The sequence below is a fragment of the Microtus ochrogaster genome, chromosome 15 (assembly GCF_000317375.1).
Source record: "Microtus ochrogaster isolate Prairie Vole_2 chromosome 15, MicOch1.0, whole genome shotgun sequence".
In the NCBI taxonomy this organism is placed as follows: domain Eukaryota; kingdom Metazoa; phylum Chordata; class Mammalia; order Rodentia; family Cricetidae; genus Microtus; species Microtus ochrogaster.
Genome location: NC_022017.1, coordinates 3,625,603 through 3,646,311, shown reverse-complemented (window position 1 = coordinate 3,646,311; position 20,709 = coordinate 3,625,603). Strand labels below are relative to the sequence as shown.

The window sequence follows — 20,709 nt, the reverse complement described above, 5'->3', positions numbered from 1 at the left end:
TTTCTCTCTCTTAAGACTCACTCAGAGGATTAACTACTTAGCTTTCTTTTAAAACCAGATGGAATTGAATGTGTTACTCATCATTTTCCAACCTTGCCTCAGATCTGTTAGTTCTCCTGTTAGATAGTAATTTGTCTTAAGCTTTTTTTCTTATCCTTTTTTGTTATTTATGTACTTATTTTTTAAGGACGAATTGAAATTATCCTAGTTCAAACTCCACTGTCTGCTGTCAGTCTTAGAGGCAGGTAGACCTAAGTCTCAGCCTGTGGAGGGGCCTGCCGGCTGCCTGTCAGCGCTCTTTAACGCTCTTCAATCTGGACCCTAGCTCCAGAGTTAATAAGCCAATTAAGAAGTTCCTCTTCTCATCATTGCTTCCTCCTGCCATCTTAGTTTCTGAGAGCGATTTTCTCCTAATTTAAAAATCCATCACCCGAGGAAGAAAAGCCGAATAGGTAAACCCAGCATTTTCCCAGAGTCGGTGCAATGCAAACAGAAGCTGTGGTTTTCCTTCCTAGCAGGCAGTTGAAAGGACCTCTGAACCCAGAACCCCCAGCCCATCCTGAGGGAGAGAGGGAGGCGGTTTCCAAGGCAACCGGCCCAGGGAGGGGTTGGCTCTCTGGCGCCCTCCTCCCCGCTTCCTGGTAGCTCAGGATACTGCCGGATAGCGTCCACCTGTGCTTCGCGCTCTGATAGGCTGCTCGGTCCGTTCTCTGATTGGTTGTGGCTGGCGCCTCACCGGCTGGTGGCTATGAAGGTGGCGCCGGCTGATGGTTGAGCGTTGGCTTCAGGGTTGGGGTCGCCGCATGTGCGATCCACTCACACGGGATCAGAGGGCGAGGCCTGCTGCTGCTCAACCTGGAATCCACCGGCGAGACCGGGCTCCGCCCTGCCATGCCCGCAGGGAGCAACGAGCCGGACGGCGTCCTCAGCTATCAGGTGGGCCCCGCCTCCCGCTCCTCCCCGGCTAAGTCTGGGTCGGGTGCCCACCACCCGGCTCCAGTTCCAGCCAGGGCTCCGGGCACGTCCCCGAGAGCCGGGGGGAGGCCCGCGTGGGATGCCAGGGGGCGCTCAGGGTGGCGGGGGAGGGTGACCTTGGGCAGAACCCGGAGCCGCAGCCCCTGCGTCGCCTGCTGCCGGGTGTCCTGGAGCAGTGACCTCTGTCCGCGGGTCCCCTTTGGCGGCGGACGCCGGCTTTGGCCTTGCTTCGCTCTACCTTAGGTGGACGAGAGGGTATCCGGGGACCTTCGCGGGTCTTTGTGTTTTGATTCTGGTTCCTCGGTGGTTAAGAGGAAGCCTTGCAAAGACACTGAGAATGTAGCCGGCTTTGTGTATCGTCGCCCTGCTGTCCAGACAGCCGATAAGTTCTGAGGAAGGGATTGCACATGGGCCAGGGAAGCGGTGAGGGGTCAGGAACGACACCACCAGCCTTAAGTAGTTGATGGTGGAACTGCAGGGGCGGTTAATATTAGGAAGCATTTGGACTAGGTATTAAGAGTGTGTGGGTTCAAGTCCCAGTCTGTTTCTTATAGGCTTTCTCACCTTGTGCGTGCTACTTGCCTCTTTGAACCTCAGTTTCCCCATCTATTAAAATGGAAATAGTAATGTTTGTACGGTTTACTTCACCGGGCTGTTTTAAGGACTCTGTGAATCACGGTTTATTTATTTTAATAAGCGAGTAGTAGCTTTTTGAATTCTCACCCACCCCCCTTCTCGTGAAACCCGGATCAGATGTGACTGCTGCCCTAGAAAGAGGATTTGAAGGAGGGAAGGGAACCGAAACGATGTTGTTGCAGAAGGGTGGTGGGTTTTGGAAGCAAATGCCCAGTTGACATGGTAGTGGGGTCTGGGAAAGGCAGGGGAAACTTCCTGAGTGTTGAGACCCGGGTGTGATGCTCCCTACTCCTCTTCTTTCCTGGCAGTACTATTTGCTTGCCAGTCACCAAAATAAATAGATGTGAGATTTTTGGGAAATTTTTCCATATCTGATCTCATGACATTCCATGTTATAGTCAGCTTCTGTTTGGGAGACAGAAGCAAAAAGAGGCGAAGGTCTTGCTCCTCCCAGCTGGTGGGAAAGGAGGAGAATTAGCTTTGTTTGTTTTGCCATTGAGAATGCTGGGGATGGACTGCCTTCTTACTTAAAGGCAGACACCCTACTGCTGAGCCATATCCCCAGCCTGTGTGTGTGTGTGTGTGTGTGTGTGTGTGTGTGTGTGTGTGTGTGTTTGGTGGCCAGAGTTTGATAACTGCTATCTTTATCACTCTATCTTTATTTACTGAAAACATGTTCTTGCACTGAACCTGGAACCATTTTAGCTGTCCAGTGAGCCCCTGGGATCTGTTTGTCTCCCCCACCCACTCGCCCCACCCCCACCCCCAGTGCTGGGCTTACAGACAAGCACATGCTGGCTGCTTCCATGGGTGCTGAGGTCTATATCCAGGTCTTTATTCTGTGAGACAAGCACGTCACCCATCTTCATTCCACACAAAATACTAGGAGCCTGAGGCAGGAGGATCATGTGTTTGGGGTTCACACAGACTACATAATGAGACCCTGTCTCAAAAGATCTGCACAAGGAACTGTGTTGTTATAAAATCAGGTGCTTTGACACATCTCAGACCATCCTGTGAGAATACATTGATGCACATCGTAGGAGATTTTTCTAAGAAGAAAATGGGCAAAGGTCTGAAGAATGACTCTCAGCTGAAGGAAAGGGGGGGTCAGAGACTTGGAAACAGAGGAGAGGATGTACAACAGTCCTGTGGCAGATAGGGGGCGCGTTCTGCAAGGACATATGGTGGAGCCACAGGGAGCAAGGAGGAAAGGGCGGGGTGTGTTCTGGGTTCCTAACAGCTAGACACCTTGGCCCCCACTGAAGAAGCTGATATTTACCTGAGGACCAAGAGCAGTCATGATGAGCTTTAGCCCTGCTCAGATTTCCTCTGTTGAAAGATTTCTCTGGCTTCTGTGGGCGATCGAGCTCGGATGTGAGCAGACCCTGTGTCTAACATGCAGAATGTGTGCGGGTATGGCAGTACATAGGCACCCTTAGGTTTCTACTGATGGTCTGTGGTTTGGGTTTCTGAACAGACAATAAATATGTTCTTTACATTGAGCTACTATTATTGTGGGTCATGGAGTGGAGAGAGAAAAGGCAGGGAGCAGCAGGTGCTCGCGAAGTCAGGCATTAGACACAGGAACTTGCAATTTCGGAATGGGAGGAGAATGGGGGCTGAAAGAGGAAAGGAAGTGGGGATGGCCTGGAGGAGACATAGTCAACCGATGGGCAGTGACCTTAGTGACCGAGCCCCTGTGTGCCCACCCGAGGGAGCTGGACCTCGCAAAGAGAGTAGATTGGGTGACTCGATGAAGCGGAGAGGTTCAGGACATCTCATCCCTATTCCAAGACCAGAGTTTTCTCTGGTGGACTTCGGCCCTTCCCTTTGATTCTCTTCACAGCGGCTCCACCGTGCAGCCAGCCAGATCATGTCCTCACTTGACCCCTGCCAGCGGCTTCCTAGTCAATTTTAGAATAAAACCCAAACTCTGCGGTGGCTTACCAAGGTTGGACATGACCGAAGCCTTGCCCATCGTGCCTGGAATGCCCTTCTCTCTCACCGTGCACTCCGACTCTGGCTTGCTTGGTGTTTCTTTAGTGTGACCAGCTCCCTCACAGCTCAGGAATATGTCCTCTTTCTAGGACACTCTTCCAGCTCAGTGTCCTCATGACTCATTTGTATCTCCTGAAGAATAGCTTCCCCTGACCTCCACCCTGAGTCACACTGCTCTGTAGGATGCTCTTTGTGTTCCTCCCTAGCACACTGTGTGTGAGTCTTCTTGTTTTGATATCTTGCTGTCTTCTTGAGAAGTTTCAGGAGGGCAGGGTGTGCTGGTGACCCTGTCTCATAACATCGCCCAGTGTCCAGTTAGTGCTTGGCTGCTGGAGGGGAAGGCTCGGGAGGCTGAAGTCTTTCTCTTAGGAGCTCGTGGTCTACTAACAGGATTTGCATGAAGCAGCAGATGGCTGTTAGTGGCACACTCATAAGCTCCCGTTCTTTGGTACCTTTGCTCAGGTTAGTGAGCTGCAGAAACTTTCCCATCTCTTCTCTGAGGAAATTCCATTCTGGCCTTCAGAGCTGGTTCCATGGAGCTCCACCAGGATTTGCCACTCGGTCTCCTCTGCCCACTCCTCCCGCCAAGCACTCTCGTGTCTCCACTCTGCTCCTGCCACTTGCCCGATCTTCCCTTTGTTGCTATGTGAGCAGGGAATGCTTTCTATATGCCGGGCACCATGCTGGGTGCTTTCCACGTATTCCCCTTTCTTTAGTGACAGCGCTTAGGATTACACCCGAGCCTCACACATGCCCGGCAAGCACTCTGTGGCTGCACTGCCCAACCTCACATCCCAGTTATCTTTCTGTCATCCTGAGAATATGCACCTGTATTGGTCCCACTGCATAAACAAAGAAATGGAGATGCAGTGAGGTGAAGGGACTTCCAGAAAGGGCAGAGCCGCTGCTCTCCAAAGGCTGTGCCCTCAACTACTGTGCGTTACCACAGCTGTTTGTCTTGCCATCTGGAGCAGCGCCTGGCCCTGAGTGAGCACCAGAAGAGCTTGGAAAGGCACACAAGGAATGCATTGGAGTACAGCTGGCTGGAGTGAGGGAGGCCAGCCCGAGGCTGCTGGCATGATGTAGGCTGTGTCAACATGGCCTGCATCCTCCACCTTGCTAAGCTCTCTGAGGTGTTACTGACATTTTAGGAGTTGATGATTCCTCACAAGTTGGGAGTAATAGAAAGCAACCAGACAGCTTAGGGAAAGCCCTACTTTGTGCTAGAACACCCGACAGCCTCTCAGTTCTGCTGAACAGCACTTTCAGAATTGACCAGAAGGAAGTGCTGGAAGGACTGGGAGGTTGGGCATCACAGCGTCCAGGTAAGGTAGTGCTGGGCATCACTGGACGTCCAGGGAGCATGGGGACAGTGGACAGAGGGCATCGGTGGGATGTTCAGGAAGGGGGAGACAGTGAACAGAAGGGCATCGATGGGAGGTCCACAGAGCATGTAGGCAGTGGACATAGGGCCTCAATGGGACATCCAGGGAGCGTGGGGACAGTGGGCAGAGGGCATCAACGGGACGTCCAGGGAGCGTGGAAATAGTGACAAGGAAAGCAAAGAAGCCTGGCTTTTATGTGCACCAGTGCTGGAACACTTGTACCAACTCCAAACCCCAGAGACAGACATAGGAGCAAATGGCTGTGATCCCCGCACTTGGAATGTAGAAGCAGGAGAATTATTTCAAGGTGAAAGCCAGGGAGATGGAACAATGGATAGAGCACTTCTGGACAAGTATGACCACTTGAGTTTGAACTGTGAGACCTGCATAAAGGTAGGAAAAGACAGACTGCACAGAGTTGTCCTCTGACCTTTATAGGTACACCATGGCAGCACATGCCTGCATACACTATACATATGTGCACACACACACACAGACACACACACACACACACACAGTGTAATACTTAAAAAAAAGATGATTCAACAGTTAAAAACACTTGTTGCTCTTGCAGAGTACCCTAGTTCAATTCCCAGCACCCACATGGTGGCTCATAATCATAACTCCAGTTTCAGGGGCTCTGATGCCTTCTTCTGAAACTGGTCACACAAGTAGTGCACACACATACGTGCAGGTAAAGCACTCATACACATAAATCTAGAAAAATGTTCACAATTGATGTTGGCTACATAGATAGTTCAAGGCCAGCCTGGGCTGTGTGAGACTCTGGCTAAACAAACAGCCAGGAGACAGTGCCAAACCCTGGCGTGTGGACGATGACTGAGTCGTACAGCCTGCTGGAAGAGCATGCCCCTGTCTCTTACGGTCGACCGGGATCAAACTCGCAGGACAAGAGTTCCCGAAGGAGCTGTGGCTTCTAGTATTCATTGACTTTGGCACAGGAACACAGTGCCTGTTTGCTGAACAAATGAATGAGCAGCTCCAGGGAGAGCAGATCGGCGTCCCAAGGGTCATGGTCAGTTTGTGGTAAGCAGATGATAAGAATTTGCTTGACACTGAACAAAAGTGCCAATCCTAGATGGAAGTTTGCCCTGTCACCTCATTGCAGAATAACAAGCCGACCCCGTCCTCTCCTAGCAGGTGGGGTGGCGTGAGAACCTGTGGGTACCCTCTGCCATGCTCTGCCAGCTCTGCTGGGAAGCTTTGTAGGAGAGCTGCGAGCCAAGCAGAGCCGTGGGCAGAAAACGGGGCAGCTCAGGCTGCACATTTCCTTCCTAGGAGCCTTAGATACCCATCTCAGTGCTGTTTGCCCTGGCAGGGTCACCAGGGCCCGTAGCCATCAACACAAGGAAAAGCAGCAAGTCGGCTCTAAATGGGCTGCTAGGTTACAGCAGCACACCTTAGATAATTGGAGCCTTGGTCATTTCCCATAAGGTAGGAACAAGTTCACGCTAGCTGTGGTCGTTAGGGAGTCCAAATACACACACTGCACTAGCCTCTTACTGCCTCCGTGACATAACCAGAGGCAGAGTGTCTCAAACTACCTGTGTCTACATGGGAACAGTTCTGCAGTGGGAGTCTGATGCCTTTGCTTGTAAGCATAAGCTGTCGGCAGGGCTGTGGCTCTGGAAGCCTCAGGACAGAGTCTCTTTGTTCCTTCCCATCCTGTTAGATTAAGACTAGCCCATGTTCTTTGGCTCTTCATTTCCCCCTTCTCTTCTTCCTGCCTCAGGGCCAGAAATCACATCTTTTTTTAAAAAAATATTTATTTATTTATTTATTATGTATACAATATTCTGTCTGTGTGTATGCCTGTAGGCCAGAGGAGGGCGCCAGATCTCAGTACAGATGGCTGTGAGCCACCATGTGGTTGCTGGGAATTGAACTCAGGACCTCTGGAAGAGCAGCCAGTGCTCTTAACCTCTGAGCTATCTCAGCGGGCATGCGGGCATAAATCGAGGCAGAAATCACATCTTAAAGGCCAAAAATTTTCCCTCAAATCTTCCTCTCTGATTCTACTTCTCTGCCTCTTTTGTTTGTGGATGAATTTTGGAAAATATTTACATGGCTGAGAGTTTTCCTTGCATGCATGTGGATGCTTCTTGTATGTACAGTTACCCCAGAGGCCAGAAGAAGGCATTGAATTCCCTGGAACTGTAGTTACAGGTGGTCATGAACAATTATGTGGGTGCTGAGAACTAAACCCAAGTCCTTGGCAAAAGCAACCAGTGCTCCTACCTAACAAACCATCGCAACAACCTCAAAAAGAAAGGATCTCCCCGTGTAGCCAAGTCTGGCCTAGAATTCACTGTGTATATCAGGCTGGTCTGGAATTCACTGTGTAGACCAGGCTGGCCTGGAATTCACTGTGTAGACCAGGCTGGCCTGGAATTCATTGTGTAGACCAGGCTAGCCTTGAACTTGTGATCTTGCTGCTTCAGTCTCCCACGTGCTGGAGTACAACCACCCCTGGCTTTACAATGCTTTAGATTACAGGAAATTACTTTGGAGTTTATGTTATTTCCAACTTCTTGGAAGGTCAGTTGATCAGTGATGTGACCTTTAGCTGTAGTTTTAATTCTCTTTTGCCAGGTAAAGTCACAAACTCTCAGATCACTGGGGATCAGATGGGCATCTCTCCAAGAGCCATTATTCTCCAAGTCTGTGCTAATTAGGAGCGACTCTAAGTGAGGTTCAAGGGAAGAATCGCAGAGCCACTGTGGAGTCTCTTTTCCCAGCAAACTGCTGGAGGGTGCGAGGGACAGGACAGCTCATGGCTCACGACTCCTCCCACAGGCCTTGTGGGCCGGTGTTTGTAGGCAGTGAGGAAGTTAGTGAAGGCACTCAGGCATGTCCAACCTTTCAACGTGAGGCAGGCACATGGCTGTCATCCACAGAGTTCATGCTCGAGAACTGCACGGCTCTTTGTGCACCAAAAAGATCTCCTCTTTGGCTTCTTTTGTTCTAAGCCAAAGTTGGCAAGAAAAGTAGAGAGCTGGGTCAGGCTCAGCGGCCAGGCTTCCACTGAGGGCCAGAATCCAGGTGAAGATGCAGATGGACCAGGGGCTGGAAACGGCTGAGAGCTGCTGAACAAAAGGACTCTTGGGTATGTGAGGTCCTGGAGCACTGACGGCTTGGGAAGACGGTGTGAATCTCAAGCTGGTCTCACTGTGGGTATGAATCCATGATTAGTTTTCTGGAACACTCAAAATTGGCCACTTCCTTTCCTTTGGGCACTATCAATACATAATTAATAACAAACTTGAACCTTGTAACCCCTCTTGGCTCCTGTGAGATCTTACTTTGTCTTGATTTAGGACCTTGTGAAGATTAAGTATGTGATATCTGTAGCAAAACTGGTAGGCCTAAGTAAGCCTTTAGTTGAAATTAGTTCCTGTTCTTTGGTTGACTAGAAACCCAGGAGGTAGGGCTGAGGATGTCCTCTGTGCGGAGTGCTCGCCTGGGGGACCTGGAGCTCACTCTGCAGCACTCAGCAAAAGCTTTCTTGATGTTGTTCTGGGTGCGAATGATGGTTGGGGGGGAGTGCTGCAGCTGAAGACTGAAAACATTGGCTCCATGGGGTGGAGTAGGGATGGAAGAGGTGTTTGAGATAAAGTTGGGACGCTCGTACCAGAAGAGGGATGGAGTTCATTTGGGCACAGGTCCAGAATAGCAGGCAGGGGCAGTGTGTCTAGAAGGGGTTCTACGTGGCCTGTGCCCACAACCTTCATTCTCCCTGCAGCTTCTTGGCTGTGTCTAGGAGTTAGGGCATTATGTAATAATAATTAGCCCTGTTTTTGTCTTTTTCTTTGTTCATTACTGGAAGCAAGGCTTTAATTTAACAAAATCAGACTCATTTTTTTTCTTGAGACAGGCTCTCACTCTGTAGCCATGACTGTCCTGGAACTCAGTTTGTAGACCAGGTTGATCTTGAACTTAGAGATCACCTGTCTGTGCCTCCTGTGTGCTGGGATTAAAGATGTGTCACCGTGTCCAGCTTCATTTTCTTTAGTAATAATTTTTATGTTTTGTAATTATAATGTAGTTATGTCATAGCTCCCTTTTCCTTTCCTCTCTCCAACCCTTCTCATTCACCCTCTTTCTCACTTTCTCAAGTCATAGTCTGTTGTTCTTAATTGTTCACACACACACACACACACACACACACACAGTATATAAATACGGCCTGCTCGGTCCACATGTCGGCTGTATGTATGTGCTCTCAGAGCTGACCTCTCAGTGTTGAATAACTAGTTTGGGGAGCTTTCTCCTGGAAAAGACAATTTTTTAAGGATTATAAACATCACTTTATCTCTCAAGACATGCCATGCAATGTCAATGATTTAATTTAAAAAGTTTATTATCATTTTTGTTTATGTGTACATATTTGTCTCTGAGTGTGTATGTGTGTGTGCTTGCACACGTAGGCACTTGCGAGCACACATGCCTGTGGAGGCCAGAAGAGGGTGTCAGATCCCCTGGAGCTGGAGTTATTGTGGTTGATTGAAAGCTGCCTGATTTGGGTGCTGGGAAGCAAACTCTGGTTCTCTATATGAACAGCAAGTGCTTAGCAACTGACTCCCTCTCCAGCATCCCAGTGTCAAAGCTTTAATTGAATTAGCCACCTCAGCTCTAACTAATCCCTGGGACCGTCCAATTCAGGCTTAATAGGAGGCATCATCCATGAGCCACTCAGAGGAAATATAAAAAGAGGATTACTTTACATGTTTTTTTTTTCCAATTCACTACTTCCCTCCCTTCTGCCCTCCCTCTCCTTTTCTCTTAAGCGTGTTTAATGTGTTTCCTGTGAATATAATCGTTCTCAAGTCACAAGGCCCTCTGAGACTCTGGTAAAAGTCATGGGCAGCCCCCCACACCACCAAATGTACATGCACACATACCGCCCCCTCCTCTGAAGCATCCACAGATATTCTAGAAATTCATGGATTCCACATTGGTAAATCTTGCTTTCTGTGGACAGTGATGGTGGCAGAGGCAAATACAACCGGTCTGGGGGGCCCCTGCAGCAGGCATAGACCAGGAGGCCCAGTCTTTCTTTTCTTTTAAACTTAACAGTTTCAGACAATTTTGGCATATGCTTGAAATTTGGGGAACATTTCAAATGTCTATCAAAGGAGAAACATTTGCATAGTGAATCACCCTGTACCCATGTTTGGCATCAAGAATGAACACACATCTTGTTTCTTCTCTGTCTCTCTCCAGGCTCCAAATCCCAGCTGAAGGGCGCTTTTTACAATGCATTGATACCACATTACAAGATTATTAACTGAAAAGGTTTTGCAGCCTGATAAGCCTCTCTGCTGCTGCAATAGTCTAAGTCAGAGCAAACCGAATTAGAGAAAGCCCAGGTTTAAGGGATACCAGTGCTCCTAGGTGGCATTCCAGCCCCCCAGAGAGGAGACAGAAAGGAAGACCAGAAAACCACTGTTTGTTGTCTGTGGGGCCGTTTAAATACCCTGTGGGAGTGGCCTTGAGCATCTCTGGGGAGGGTCATCTTTTGGTGGTCTTTCTTGGAGCTGGAGTCTGGACTGAGACAACTCCCAGGAGAGGGGGCTTGGGATAGAACTTCCAAACAATTACCATACCTTAAAAAGTACCTGAGAGCAGGCAGATCTCTGTGAGTTCAAAGCCAGTCTGGTCTACATAACAAGTTCCAGGACATCCAGGGTTACATAGAAAGACCCTGTCTCAACAACAAATTACAAATAAAGGAATATAATCAGATAGCCATTCTGTTTAAATTTCTGTGAATTAGTTATAATAATAATTATTTTTTCTTTTATTTTTTAAACATGACTTTATGTAAGCCAGGACGCACGTTCATATTCCAGTGTGGCCTTTTCAGTGTTCCAGCTGCTAATGGATGCCGATAGTGACTGCTCCTCTGGCGGACAAAGAGGACAAACATCTGTCAGTGAGCTCAGCTCTAGATAATCAAGATAAGGAAGCTTGAAGTTTTCCAGTAGTTGACTTTACTCTCTCTCTCTCCATACATAATGACATTCATACATACATACATACACATAACACACACATATAGATATGTGTATATATACATATATAATGTTGAAGATGTGTTTATTAAATTGTTATAATTAATTTTATTCTTTGAGATTATAATGTATTTGTATCAGTTATCCCTTCCCTTCCCTCCCTCCCGCCGCTGTTGATTTATAGTCTTAGAAAATCTGGAAGTTCTACCTCTCTTCCTCCCTCTCCATATTGGCACCTTGTTCTGTGCTATGCCAGCTGTCTGCTGAGATGGTACCAACTATTATAAGTGATGCTGGATATTAAAATATTAGCTTGGAGACTAGCTCTAGCTGGATAGTAACTTGGTAGTCAACATTAATAATTACCTCCATATAAAATTATACCTGGCTTCAAGAGACTATATGATAACATATCATAAAGAGTTCAGAAAGTAGGCCAAGTGTTAGTGGCGCACATCTTTAATCCCAGAACTTGGGAGGCAGAGGCAGGTGGAACTCTGTTAATTCAAGGCTAGCCTGATCTACAGAGCAAGTTCCAGGACAGACTCCAAAGCTACACAGAGGAACGCCCCCCCCCCACACACACACACACACAACACTGGTTAAGAAACTAATGTTGCTCATTGGAAGTTACTTGTCACGTGCTGGCATTGTCCTGTTCAGGGAGTGACACCTGTCCTGGAGCTTACAGGGATGCATGCTGGGTTCAGTGTAGGCCACTGTGCTGGGCTCTAGGGGACACTCACGGATGACAGTGTGTTTCCATGCTGAGTGTGGTGGCACATGCCTTTAAGCCCAGCAGAGGCAGGTAGACTTCTGAATTCCAGGCTAACCAGGGCTACATACTGAGACTCTGTCTTAAAAAACAAATCAAGAAGGCAAGAAGGGAGGGAGAGCAGTAGGGAGGGGAAACTCAGGACCTGAAAGATAAGCTAGGTAAGCAGAGCGCATGTGAGTAAAGTCAGTTGTTTTCCCCTAAAACGTGGTTCCTGGCCCCTTGTGCACACAAAAGAGAACAGAAAATGATTCTGCAGGGAAGACTGTGGACTCTGCAGCTTATCTGCAGGTAGAGCTGCTGTGCGCTGGAAATCGTGTTCATCATATGGGGCTGAGGGAGGTGTGGAGTTTAAAGATGCATCTGAAGATTAACTGAGCCACAGTGGGCAGGCCTTTAATCCCTGCACTGGGGAGGCAGAGGCAGGTGGATCTCTGTGAGTCTGAGGCCAGCGTGGTTTATAGAGCAAGTTCCAGGACAGCTAGGGCTGTTAAGCAGAGAAACCCTATGTCGAAAAAAAAAGAAATACTATATAGGCCAATTTCAGTGTTTTCCTTCCTCCTCTTCCTGCCACCCCTCTCCAGGGTCTTTCTGTGTAGCCTCCCAGACCCGGTTCTCACTATAGAGTCCAGGCTGGCTTTGAACTCATGGCCATCTTTTTGCCTCATCTAGATTACAAGTGTGCACATCGTGCTTGGCTCTGAAACATTAGCTTCATCTGAAAATTCTTCCGTGTGTCTCTACACTTAAGGCCTGCAGCACACCAGCCCGTGGTCCAAAGGGAGGCAGTCTTCGCGTACCACGAGTGGCCTCGTCACCATTCGCATTGGCACTTGGCCCCTATGTCCCATTTTTGTTCTGATTTTAGAGACTTTGAGGCAAACAGCTTTATTTTCACAGTACACTGCAGAGGGCACAGAACATTCTCTTTTGTCCCTGCCTCACCCCCTGCCCGCCCTCTTTTATTATCCACTTCCCCAGCAGAGCAGCTTTTTGTGCTAAGTCCGTAGCTTGCACTAGGGTGATGCCTTGGTGCAGGACATTCTGTAGGCTTGGACAGATGTTTGATGACATGGGCCCCCCATGGTTAGACCATACAGACTCATTCCCGTGCCCCCAAATGCTCTGTGTGTGACCTTTTAGCTCCTCCCCCCAGCTCTTCTTTTTTGGTCGAGGGGAAGGAAGGTTTCCAGACAAGGTTTCTCCCTGTAGCCTTGGCTGTCCTGGAACTCACTCTGTAGGCCAGGTTGGCCTTGAACTCACAGTTCAAATGGATAGATCTAGAAAAAAACATATTGAGTGAGGTAACTCAGATCCAGAAACACAAATATAAAATCTACTCACTCATAAGTGGCTTTTAGACATAAAGCAAAGAAAAACCAGCCTACAATTCACAACCCCAGAGAACCTAGACAATGATGACCCTGAAAGAGACTTACATGGATCTAATCTACATGGGAAGTAGAAAATACAAGATCTCCTGAGTAAATTGGGAGTGTGGGGGTCATGGGCGAGGATAGAAGGGAGGGGATGGAAAGGAGTAGAGCGGAGAAAAGGTATAGCTTAATAAAAACAGTAAAAAACAAACAAACAAACAGAGATCTGTCTGCCTCTGCCCTCCCGAGTGCTGGGATTAAAGATATGCGCCATCACAACCAGTACATTCTTCTTCTTCATTTTTTTTAAAGATAGATTTATTTATTTATTATGTATACAACATTCCTTCCTTGTATGCTTGCATGACAGAAGAGGGCACCAGATCTCATTATAGATGGCTGTGAGCCACCATGTGGTTTCTGGGAATTGAACTCAGGACGTCTGGAAGAGCAGTCAGTGCTCTTAACCTCTGAGTCATCTCTCTAGCCCCTACATTCTTCTTTTTTATTGTTTTCATAGCTTTGTCTTTTCCTGAATATCACAGGGCTGGAATTATTCAGTACATGTAATTTTCTTCCTTTCCTTTCCCTTTCTTTCTTTCTTTCTTTCTTTCTTTCTTTCTTTCTTTCTTTCTTTCTTTCTTTCTTTCTTTCTTTCTCTCTCTCTTTCTTAAAAGCAACAACAAAACACCCCAAACCCAACTTCCCTGGAACTAGTGATTGTCCTGCCTCGGCTTCCTGAGTTCTGAGGTTACAGGAGTGTTCTACCACACTGGGTTAAAAGTTTATGGAGAGTTAATAATTCTTTCCCAGTTTCTTTTCTCCTCTCTATACAGTGCTAGAGATGGAGCACAGGGCCTCATGCATGCCAGGCCAGCTCTCCCCCACCGTCCTGTGTCTCCAGGCCTCATGGCCTCTTGAATTGGCTTCTTTCACTTAATAAATTGCATTTAAGGCATTCATCTTCTTATGACTTAATAGTTCATTTCTTTTTTTATGCCCACACTACTCCGTTGTCTAGATGTACCACAGTTTATCTGTTCACCAAGAAGGACATCTTGCTTGCTTCTAAATTTTAGCAATTATGAATAAAACTTCTGCATGCTTCTATGTTCAGGTTTTTGTGTGGATTTAGACTTTTTATGACTGGGTTTCCCTGTGTAATAGTCCTATAGAACTTGCTCTATAGACCAGGCTGGCCTTGAACTCACAGAGATCTGCCTGCCTCTGTCTCCGGAGTGCTGGGATTAAAGGTGTGCTCTACTACCGCCATAATAATAATAATAATAATAATAATAATAATAATAATAATAATAATAATAATAATAATAATAATTTTGGGTGGTAACTATTAACACTGATTTATAAAGTAAGAATTTGTTTTTGGAAGAAACTGTCTTCTAGTGTGGCTGCAGAATTGCGTTTTTCCCCAACAGCAAAGAGGGAGGTCTGTTGTTACTAGTGTCCTGGATTCTTGGCCATCCCAATAGCTGTGCAGACCTTGCTTTTGAACAGTGTCTGGCTGTGTACTGCATAGTCCAGGCTGGTGTGGAGCCCATTGATCCTTGCCTCAGCATACCAAGTGCTAGGATCAAAGGTGTGCGCCACCACCGCCTGGCTTCTAGACATATTTTAAAATTACGTTTTTTATCTACTTGTTTTGTATGCTTGTGCACACATGCACATGCCATGGCGCCCATGTAGAGGTCAGAAGACAACGTGGGGGAGTCAGTTTTCTTTCCATCATGCGGGTCCTGTCTCAAGGATTGAGCTCAGGTTGTCAGGCTTGGTGGTGAGGGCCTTTACCTACTGAGCCATCTTGTTGGCCCTGCACAATTTTTTTTAAAAGAAACAGCTAATGGTTTGAATAAAAATCTAATAGGCTTATTGTTTAACCTTCTTGAATTTTCTGTAACAGAAAATGGTGTAAGAGCCCGTGATCCCAGTGCTAATGGCGCTGTGCTGACGGCACCCGGCTGAGTGGATGGAGTGCAGTGTTGCTGACTGTATTCCATGGCGGTGTTTTCTGTGAAACCCTGTGAAAACCCTGGATTCTCAGTGAATTCGTATTTGGGTTTAGATGCTTTATCAGATTCAGGGACGATTTACACGCTCATTGTCTCCCGTTGCCACGCTGGCAGCCACTGAAGGCCTGTGCAGTCCATGGGGGGTTTTCAAGTGGTGTTTGGGAATTTTTTAAAAGATATTTTTCATTTATTCTGTAATGAAAAGCCTTTCTCATCTGCTCTGGTACATGTGGAAGAGAGCCTAGACAAACTGTCACCTTCCCAAGTGAAGAATTGCCTTGATAGCACTGTCCTTCAATGACGGCTGAATAGTTAAAGTAAGTGTGTGTGTGTGTGTGTGTGTGTGTGTGCATGTGTGTGCGAGCGTGTGCATGTGTGTGTGAGCATGTGCATGTGAGCGTGTGTGTGTGTGAGAGTGTGTACATGTGTGTGTGCAAGCGTGTGCATGTATGTGTGTGAAAGTGTGTGCATGTGTGTGCGCATGTATGTGTGTGTGAGAGTGTGTGCGTGTGTGTGTGTGTTGAACCCAGGGCCCTGCAGAGGCCAGACAGTGATCCTTGTTAGATGTTACAGTGCACAGACTCACGGATCTTAGCATATTTGTTCTGTGTAGCCTACTGAAGGGCCTATCCACACTGAAGCGCAGGTTACTTGTGGTTGGCAAGGACCCTCCAAGGCGGCCGCTGGTGCCTGTGGCCGTGTGTCTGCTGCTCTTCTTGCTTTCTTACTGTCTGATAAAACGGGAGAGTTCAAACACGTTCCAGACCCGTAGCCAGCCAATTTTTGTTTTGTTTTGAGAGGGTCTTACTGTGTGGGCCAGGTTGGCCTGTAACAGTCACAGATATTCCTGCTCCTGCTTCTGAAGTGCTGGGGTTGAAGGTGGACGCCACTGTGCCCTTCTATCAGCTGTTTTGTTTTGTTTTTCTCAAGAAACTCTGATTTCTTTAAGTAGAGAATGATATTTTCAGAGGTCATAATCTTGGTGCCAATGATACTTCGAGCTACGGTTGATCATGTGTTATAGACCTTTGAAAAGACAGAGGTTAAAAATGTCTACTAATTTAAAGCTATTTATGGACAAAGGATGTGTCGTATGTTTTCACTAACGCAGTCCACGTGAGAAAAATGTAGCCTTTTTTTGTACCTTCTGTCTCTGCTGTCATGTCTCATTTCGAACCCTTTGAGAGTCCTTCCTCTCAGCCACACTGGGGATGACACAGTTCACAGTCAGTCACTGCACAGCACACTGTGCCCTCAGATGCCGATGCCCAGTGCGAGTGCTGCAACCAAGGGCGTGGTGACTGCAGGCCACTTGGGGGGCTCCAGGCAGTGGGTCACACTAATCCCACTCTCAGGGTGGCTGAAGCAAGACAGCCCGTGGGAGGGCAGCCAGGGCTACAGAGAAAGACTTGTTCTCAAAAGCCAAAAAAGAGAAAAAGCAGTTTATGATCTTCGCTGCTGTTGTCTGTCTGTCTCTTGGGAATATGTATTGCTTGGGCAATTGGGTACTTTGTCCTGGTTTCTCTTTGTCTTCTATTTTGCCAGGAACTGGTCTGGAGTTGGAATGCCAGCCCCAGCCGGCCGCGTTCCAGCTCTGTGCGCTCTGACTTAGAATCAATCTTCTGAAATAGCCACACCACCAATTTCACATCTGTTTGTTTGGTTTTTAATTTGAGAATTCCCTTCGGAAGAGATGTATTTTTATTTATGTGTGTCTGTGTCTGTGAACTCCTACCCTGTGTGTGCAGGTCATGTGGTGGCTGGTGGAGCTCTCTCCAGCCCTGTGCTCTAAAGTCTAGCCAGGCATTTATGTTCCAGCTCCCTTTTCTTTGTTAAGATGGAGCAAATCACAGTTTTCTCCACTTTGCTTTTAAAACTTAATATTATCTCTTAAATATTTTTCATAGTAGTAATAATATGTAATTTTAAATATCTACAAAAGTAAATTATCAAATTAATCACGAATTGACATTTGACATTCTATTTCTCTAAGAATATCTATGTTAATCTCATTAAAATATCGTCTCACTGGAGAACTGGATTGCCTGTCTTCAGCATTGTGTTGGGGGGTGGGCGTAGATGGGCTTGATGATGTGGGGGCTTCAGAGTGAGTTGGAGATCTGAGCAATACCTGGAGTGTGAACCTGGCAAGCTACGGAGCTGGGGGAAGTACCAAGCCTGGCAGTGTGCACAGGCCACGTGGAAGTGAGAGTGTGCCTGTGTCCCTGTGGTGAAGTAGCCCAGTTGGAGCCTCACGCCGGGAAAGGGAAAGTAAGTCCAGAGTCGCACTTAGTGTGTTTGTCTTAGTGGCCCGATGCCTTGTGAAGGAGGAGGGGACTGGGTCACAGCATTCTTTTAAGAAAGACTTTCTGGAAGCTGGAGAGATGGTTCTGTGGTTAAGAGCTCTGGCTGCTATTCCAGAGGACCTGGGTGCAATTCCTAGCACCCACATGGCAGCTCACAATAGTCTGTAACTCCAAGATCTGACACCTGCATGCAGACATACATGCAGGCAAAACACCAATGCACATAAAATAAAGTTAAATTAAATCTTAGAAAAAGTGTTACTGAGCAGTTACCATGTGAATGTTTCTGTGCTGTGTATGGGGCTAGAGTCTTTTAAAAATATCTCTCTTTTCCTTTGCTTTCTTCTCTGAGACAGTTTCACTATGCAACACTGGCTGACCTGGAACTTGCTCTATAGACAAGGTTGGCCTCTGCCTTCTGAGTGCATCATGCCTGGCTTGTTTTGAATTATGTACACGTGTGTGAGTGTGTGTGCACGAGTGCAGTTGCCCCACAGAGCCCAGAAGAGGGTGTCATATCTCCTGGAGCTGGAGTTAGATGCTGGAAACGTCAAGAGTATACCCACTCTTAACCACTGGTCCATCTCTCTAGCCCCCACATCTATGTTTCCTTGCTAAGCAGAATTGCAGTATGCCTTTAGGACATAAAAATTGGGGGCTGTTAGGTTAGTTTGGAAGTGAGGGGCAGTCGCCATTCAAGGCAAGTGCCTGCTCGAGTTGGCTTTGCAGATGTGTAACTGGGCCATTGGAGAGGATGGAGCTGCTCAGTCTTAACTCCTTCTACCACATCTGTGATCTCGGGGCATGGTTATTTAATGTTACAGCCTGGGAAAGAGAATGACTGCCATATTTGCATCTCAAGGGGATGTGAGATTCCAGCTTAAAAATATATATAAACCACTGTTTTCCCCTTCAGGTATCTCAGAGGAGCCTTGGTATATACTGTGGTTTGGAGTATTTGAATGATGAATATGCATGTGTTTCCGTGATCGTTTGCATTGGAGAATGAATATGCATGTATTCCTGTGACCATTTGCATATCTGTTTTTAAACAGAGACCAGATGAGGAAGCTGTGGTGGATCAGGGCGGGACCAGCACAACCCTCAACATTCACTATGAGAAGGAAGAGTTGGAAGGTAAGAGGCTGCCTCCCATGGCCAGGGAAAACAAAAGCCCTCTGGAGACCTGGGTTCACATCTGACTCTTTTTTTCCTGGCTGAGGGACCCTGTGGGGAAAGCAGCTACCTTCCTTTGCCTCTTGGTCCTTGTCTTAAACAAGAGCAGAGATAAGAGTGCCTCTGTGTGATAGGCTTGGCGCAGGACCCAGTAGACAGCGTGAGACACAGGCATGGAGTACTGGGCCGCTCAGCACAGATATCAACAATAGCAAAAACCCTTTCTTTGAAACTGTGAAGTGATCACTTAGTTCAGTGACTCTTCGTAACTGCTACCCTTTTGTTTGTAGCACGGTTTTTTTTTTAATTTATTTTACATACCAACCAGTTTCCCCTTTCTCTTCTCCTCCCTTTCTCTCCACCACACCTCTTTTTTACCCGCTGCCCCAAATAGGGTAAGGCCTCCCTTAGGGAATCAATAAAGCCTGGCATATCAATTTCAGGCAGGAACGAGCTCCTTGCCCCTGCATCAACGCTAAGCCAGGCATCCTACCATAGGGAGTGGGTTCCAAAAAGCCAGCTCGTGCACGAGGGACTGATTCTGACCCCACTACTAGGTTGGTCCCATGCAGGCTCCCTAGCTGTGGTCTAGAGTCTGTGAGCTCCTGGGGTCAGCTTTCTCTGTGGGTTTCCCAATCATGATCTTGACTCCCACTGCATCTGTAGTACTGTAATCACACAGGCAAAAATAGGACTGTGACCACAATTTCTGAGATATTTGGAGCAAGCTTTATTAAATACTGGCTGGGATTCTGGACTCTGGCCAGGTCCATACCCAGGATTTCCAGAGTGTTGGGCTAAATTCCTTAGCCAGGGGCTTTATAAAGGCAAACCCTGCAAGACTCTGCACTTCCGGCCTTCGTCCAATCAGAGGCAAGCATATATCCAGGTGTACTTCCTGCCTCTGTGCCTCCCACCTACCTGTGATGGAGCACATCCTGTTCAGTTGGGGCAGCAAACCTTGTTTACAGAAGTGAGAACACATGACTTGTTATCCTACATGAACAAGAGCCCCAGCATTCCAGGAAGTTATCCCTGTGAGCAGAGCTTACAGGATAGAAGCACTTTTTAAAGTATAAATCTCTTAGACTCAGTAATTTAAACTTAAACATAACTTCAGCCCTCACAGTACCCGAGACACATGTTGATGCCACTTCCACTTTAGTTTTGAGAACCGACCTGATGGTGGGGAAGACTGGGTGGCATCCATCTTTTCTCACTCTCTACTGCAAGGCAGACACACAGGTATCACCTCACCCTCCGGGCCTTGGTACCTTGCTTCCTCGTGCTGTCCCAACGCCTCGCAGGGTATTGTGAGCAGCTTCATTGTCCTCTAGCAATTACCTGTGCACTTTAATCCTCCAGTGGAAGTGGACATGTTTGAATATTTTTGTGAGGCAATAGAATAATAAACTCAGACAAGTTCTCTTGGATCTTGAGAGCCAGGTCTCATCCATCAAGGTCTGCTGAGCAACATCTCCAGATGATGCCATGCTCCCCTCTGCTGGGAAAGAAAACTGCAGGATGTCACATTGCTGGGGGAAGCTGTGCTGAAAAATGACATTACTCCTGATTAAGTGCTAGATTTATGACTCCTGATGTCAGCTTAATGCACTTTAACAAAAGCTAGCCCCACTTGGTCGTATTTGTAGCTTTAAGGGGCTTGCGTGTGTTCCACATGTAGGACTTCCTGTGCTTATCGACTTAGAGTCATCCTGGGAGCCCAAAGGAGCAGAGTCTCCCTTAGGGCTCCCTAGTGGGTGCTCGGCCAACAGCACCAGCCGCAGTGTGGTCTGCAACCCCATCTCTGTGGTGGCTCCAACCCATGCTTTCTCTTCTGTCCCAAAGACCCAGTGTCTCTCATTTATGGCTGCTCTCAGTGCACGTGTGTGTGTGTGTGTGTGTGTTTGTGTGTGTGTGTGTTTGTGTGTGTGTGTGTGCGTGTGTGTGTTTGTGTGTGCGTGTGTGTGTGTTTGTTTGTGTGCGTGTGTGTGTGCGTGTGTGTGTTTGTGCATTT

General features: G+C 47.4%; 1 protein-coding gene across 1 annotated transcript in view; it reads left to right on the top strand.

Annotated features, from left to right (window-relative positions):
• Positions 1 to 739: 739 nt before the first annotated feature.
• The window catches only part of Slc4a8 (solute carrier family 4 member 8), a 68,417-nt gene continuing 48,447 nt past the window's right edge, over positions 740 to 20,709 (top strand). Inside the window, exons 1-2 of the mRNA XM_013348638.2 lie at positions 740 to 936; positions 18,572 to 18,653. Of these exons, the coding sequence (XP_013204092.1) occupies positions 892 to 936; positions 18,572 to 18,653 (127 nt within the window). The 5' untranslated portion in view covers positions 740 to 891. The remainder of the gene's footprint in view (positions 937 to 18,571; positions 18,654 to 20,709) is intronic.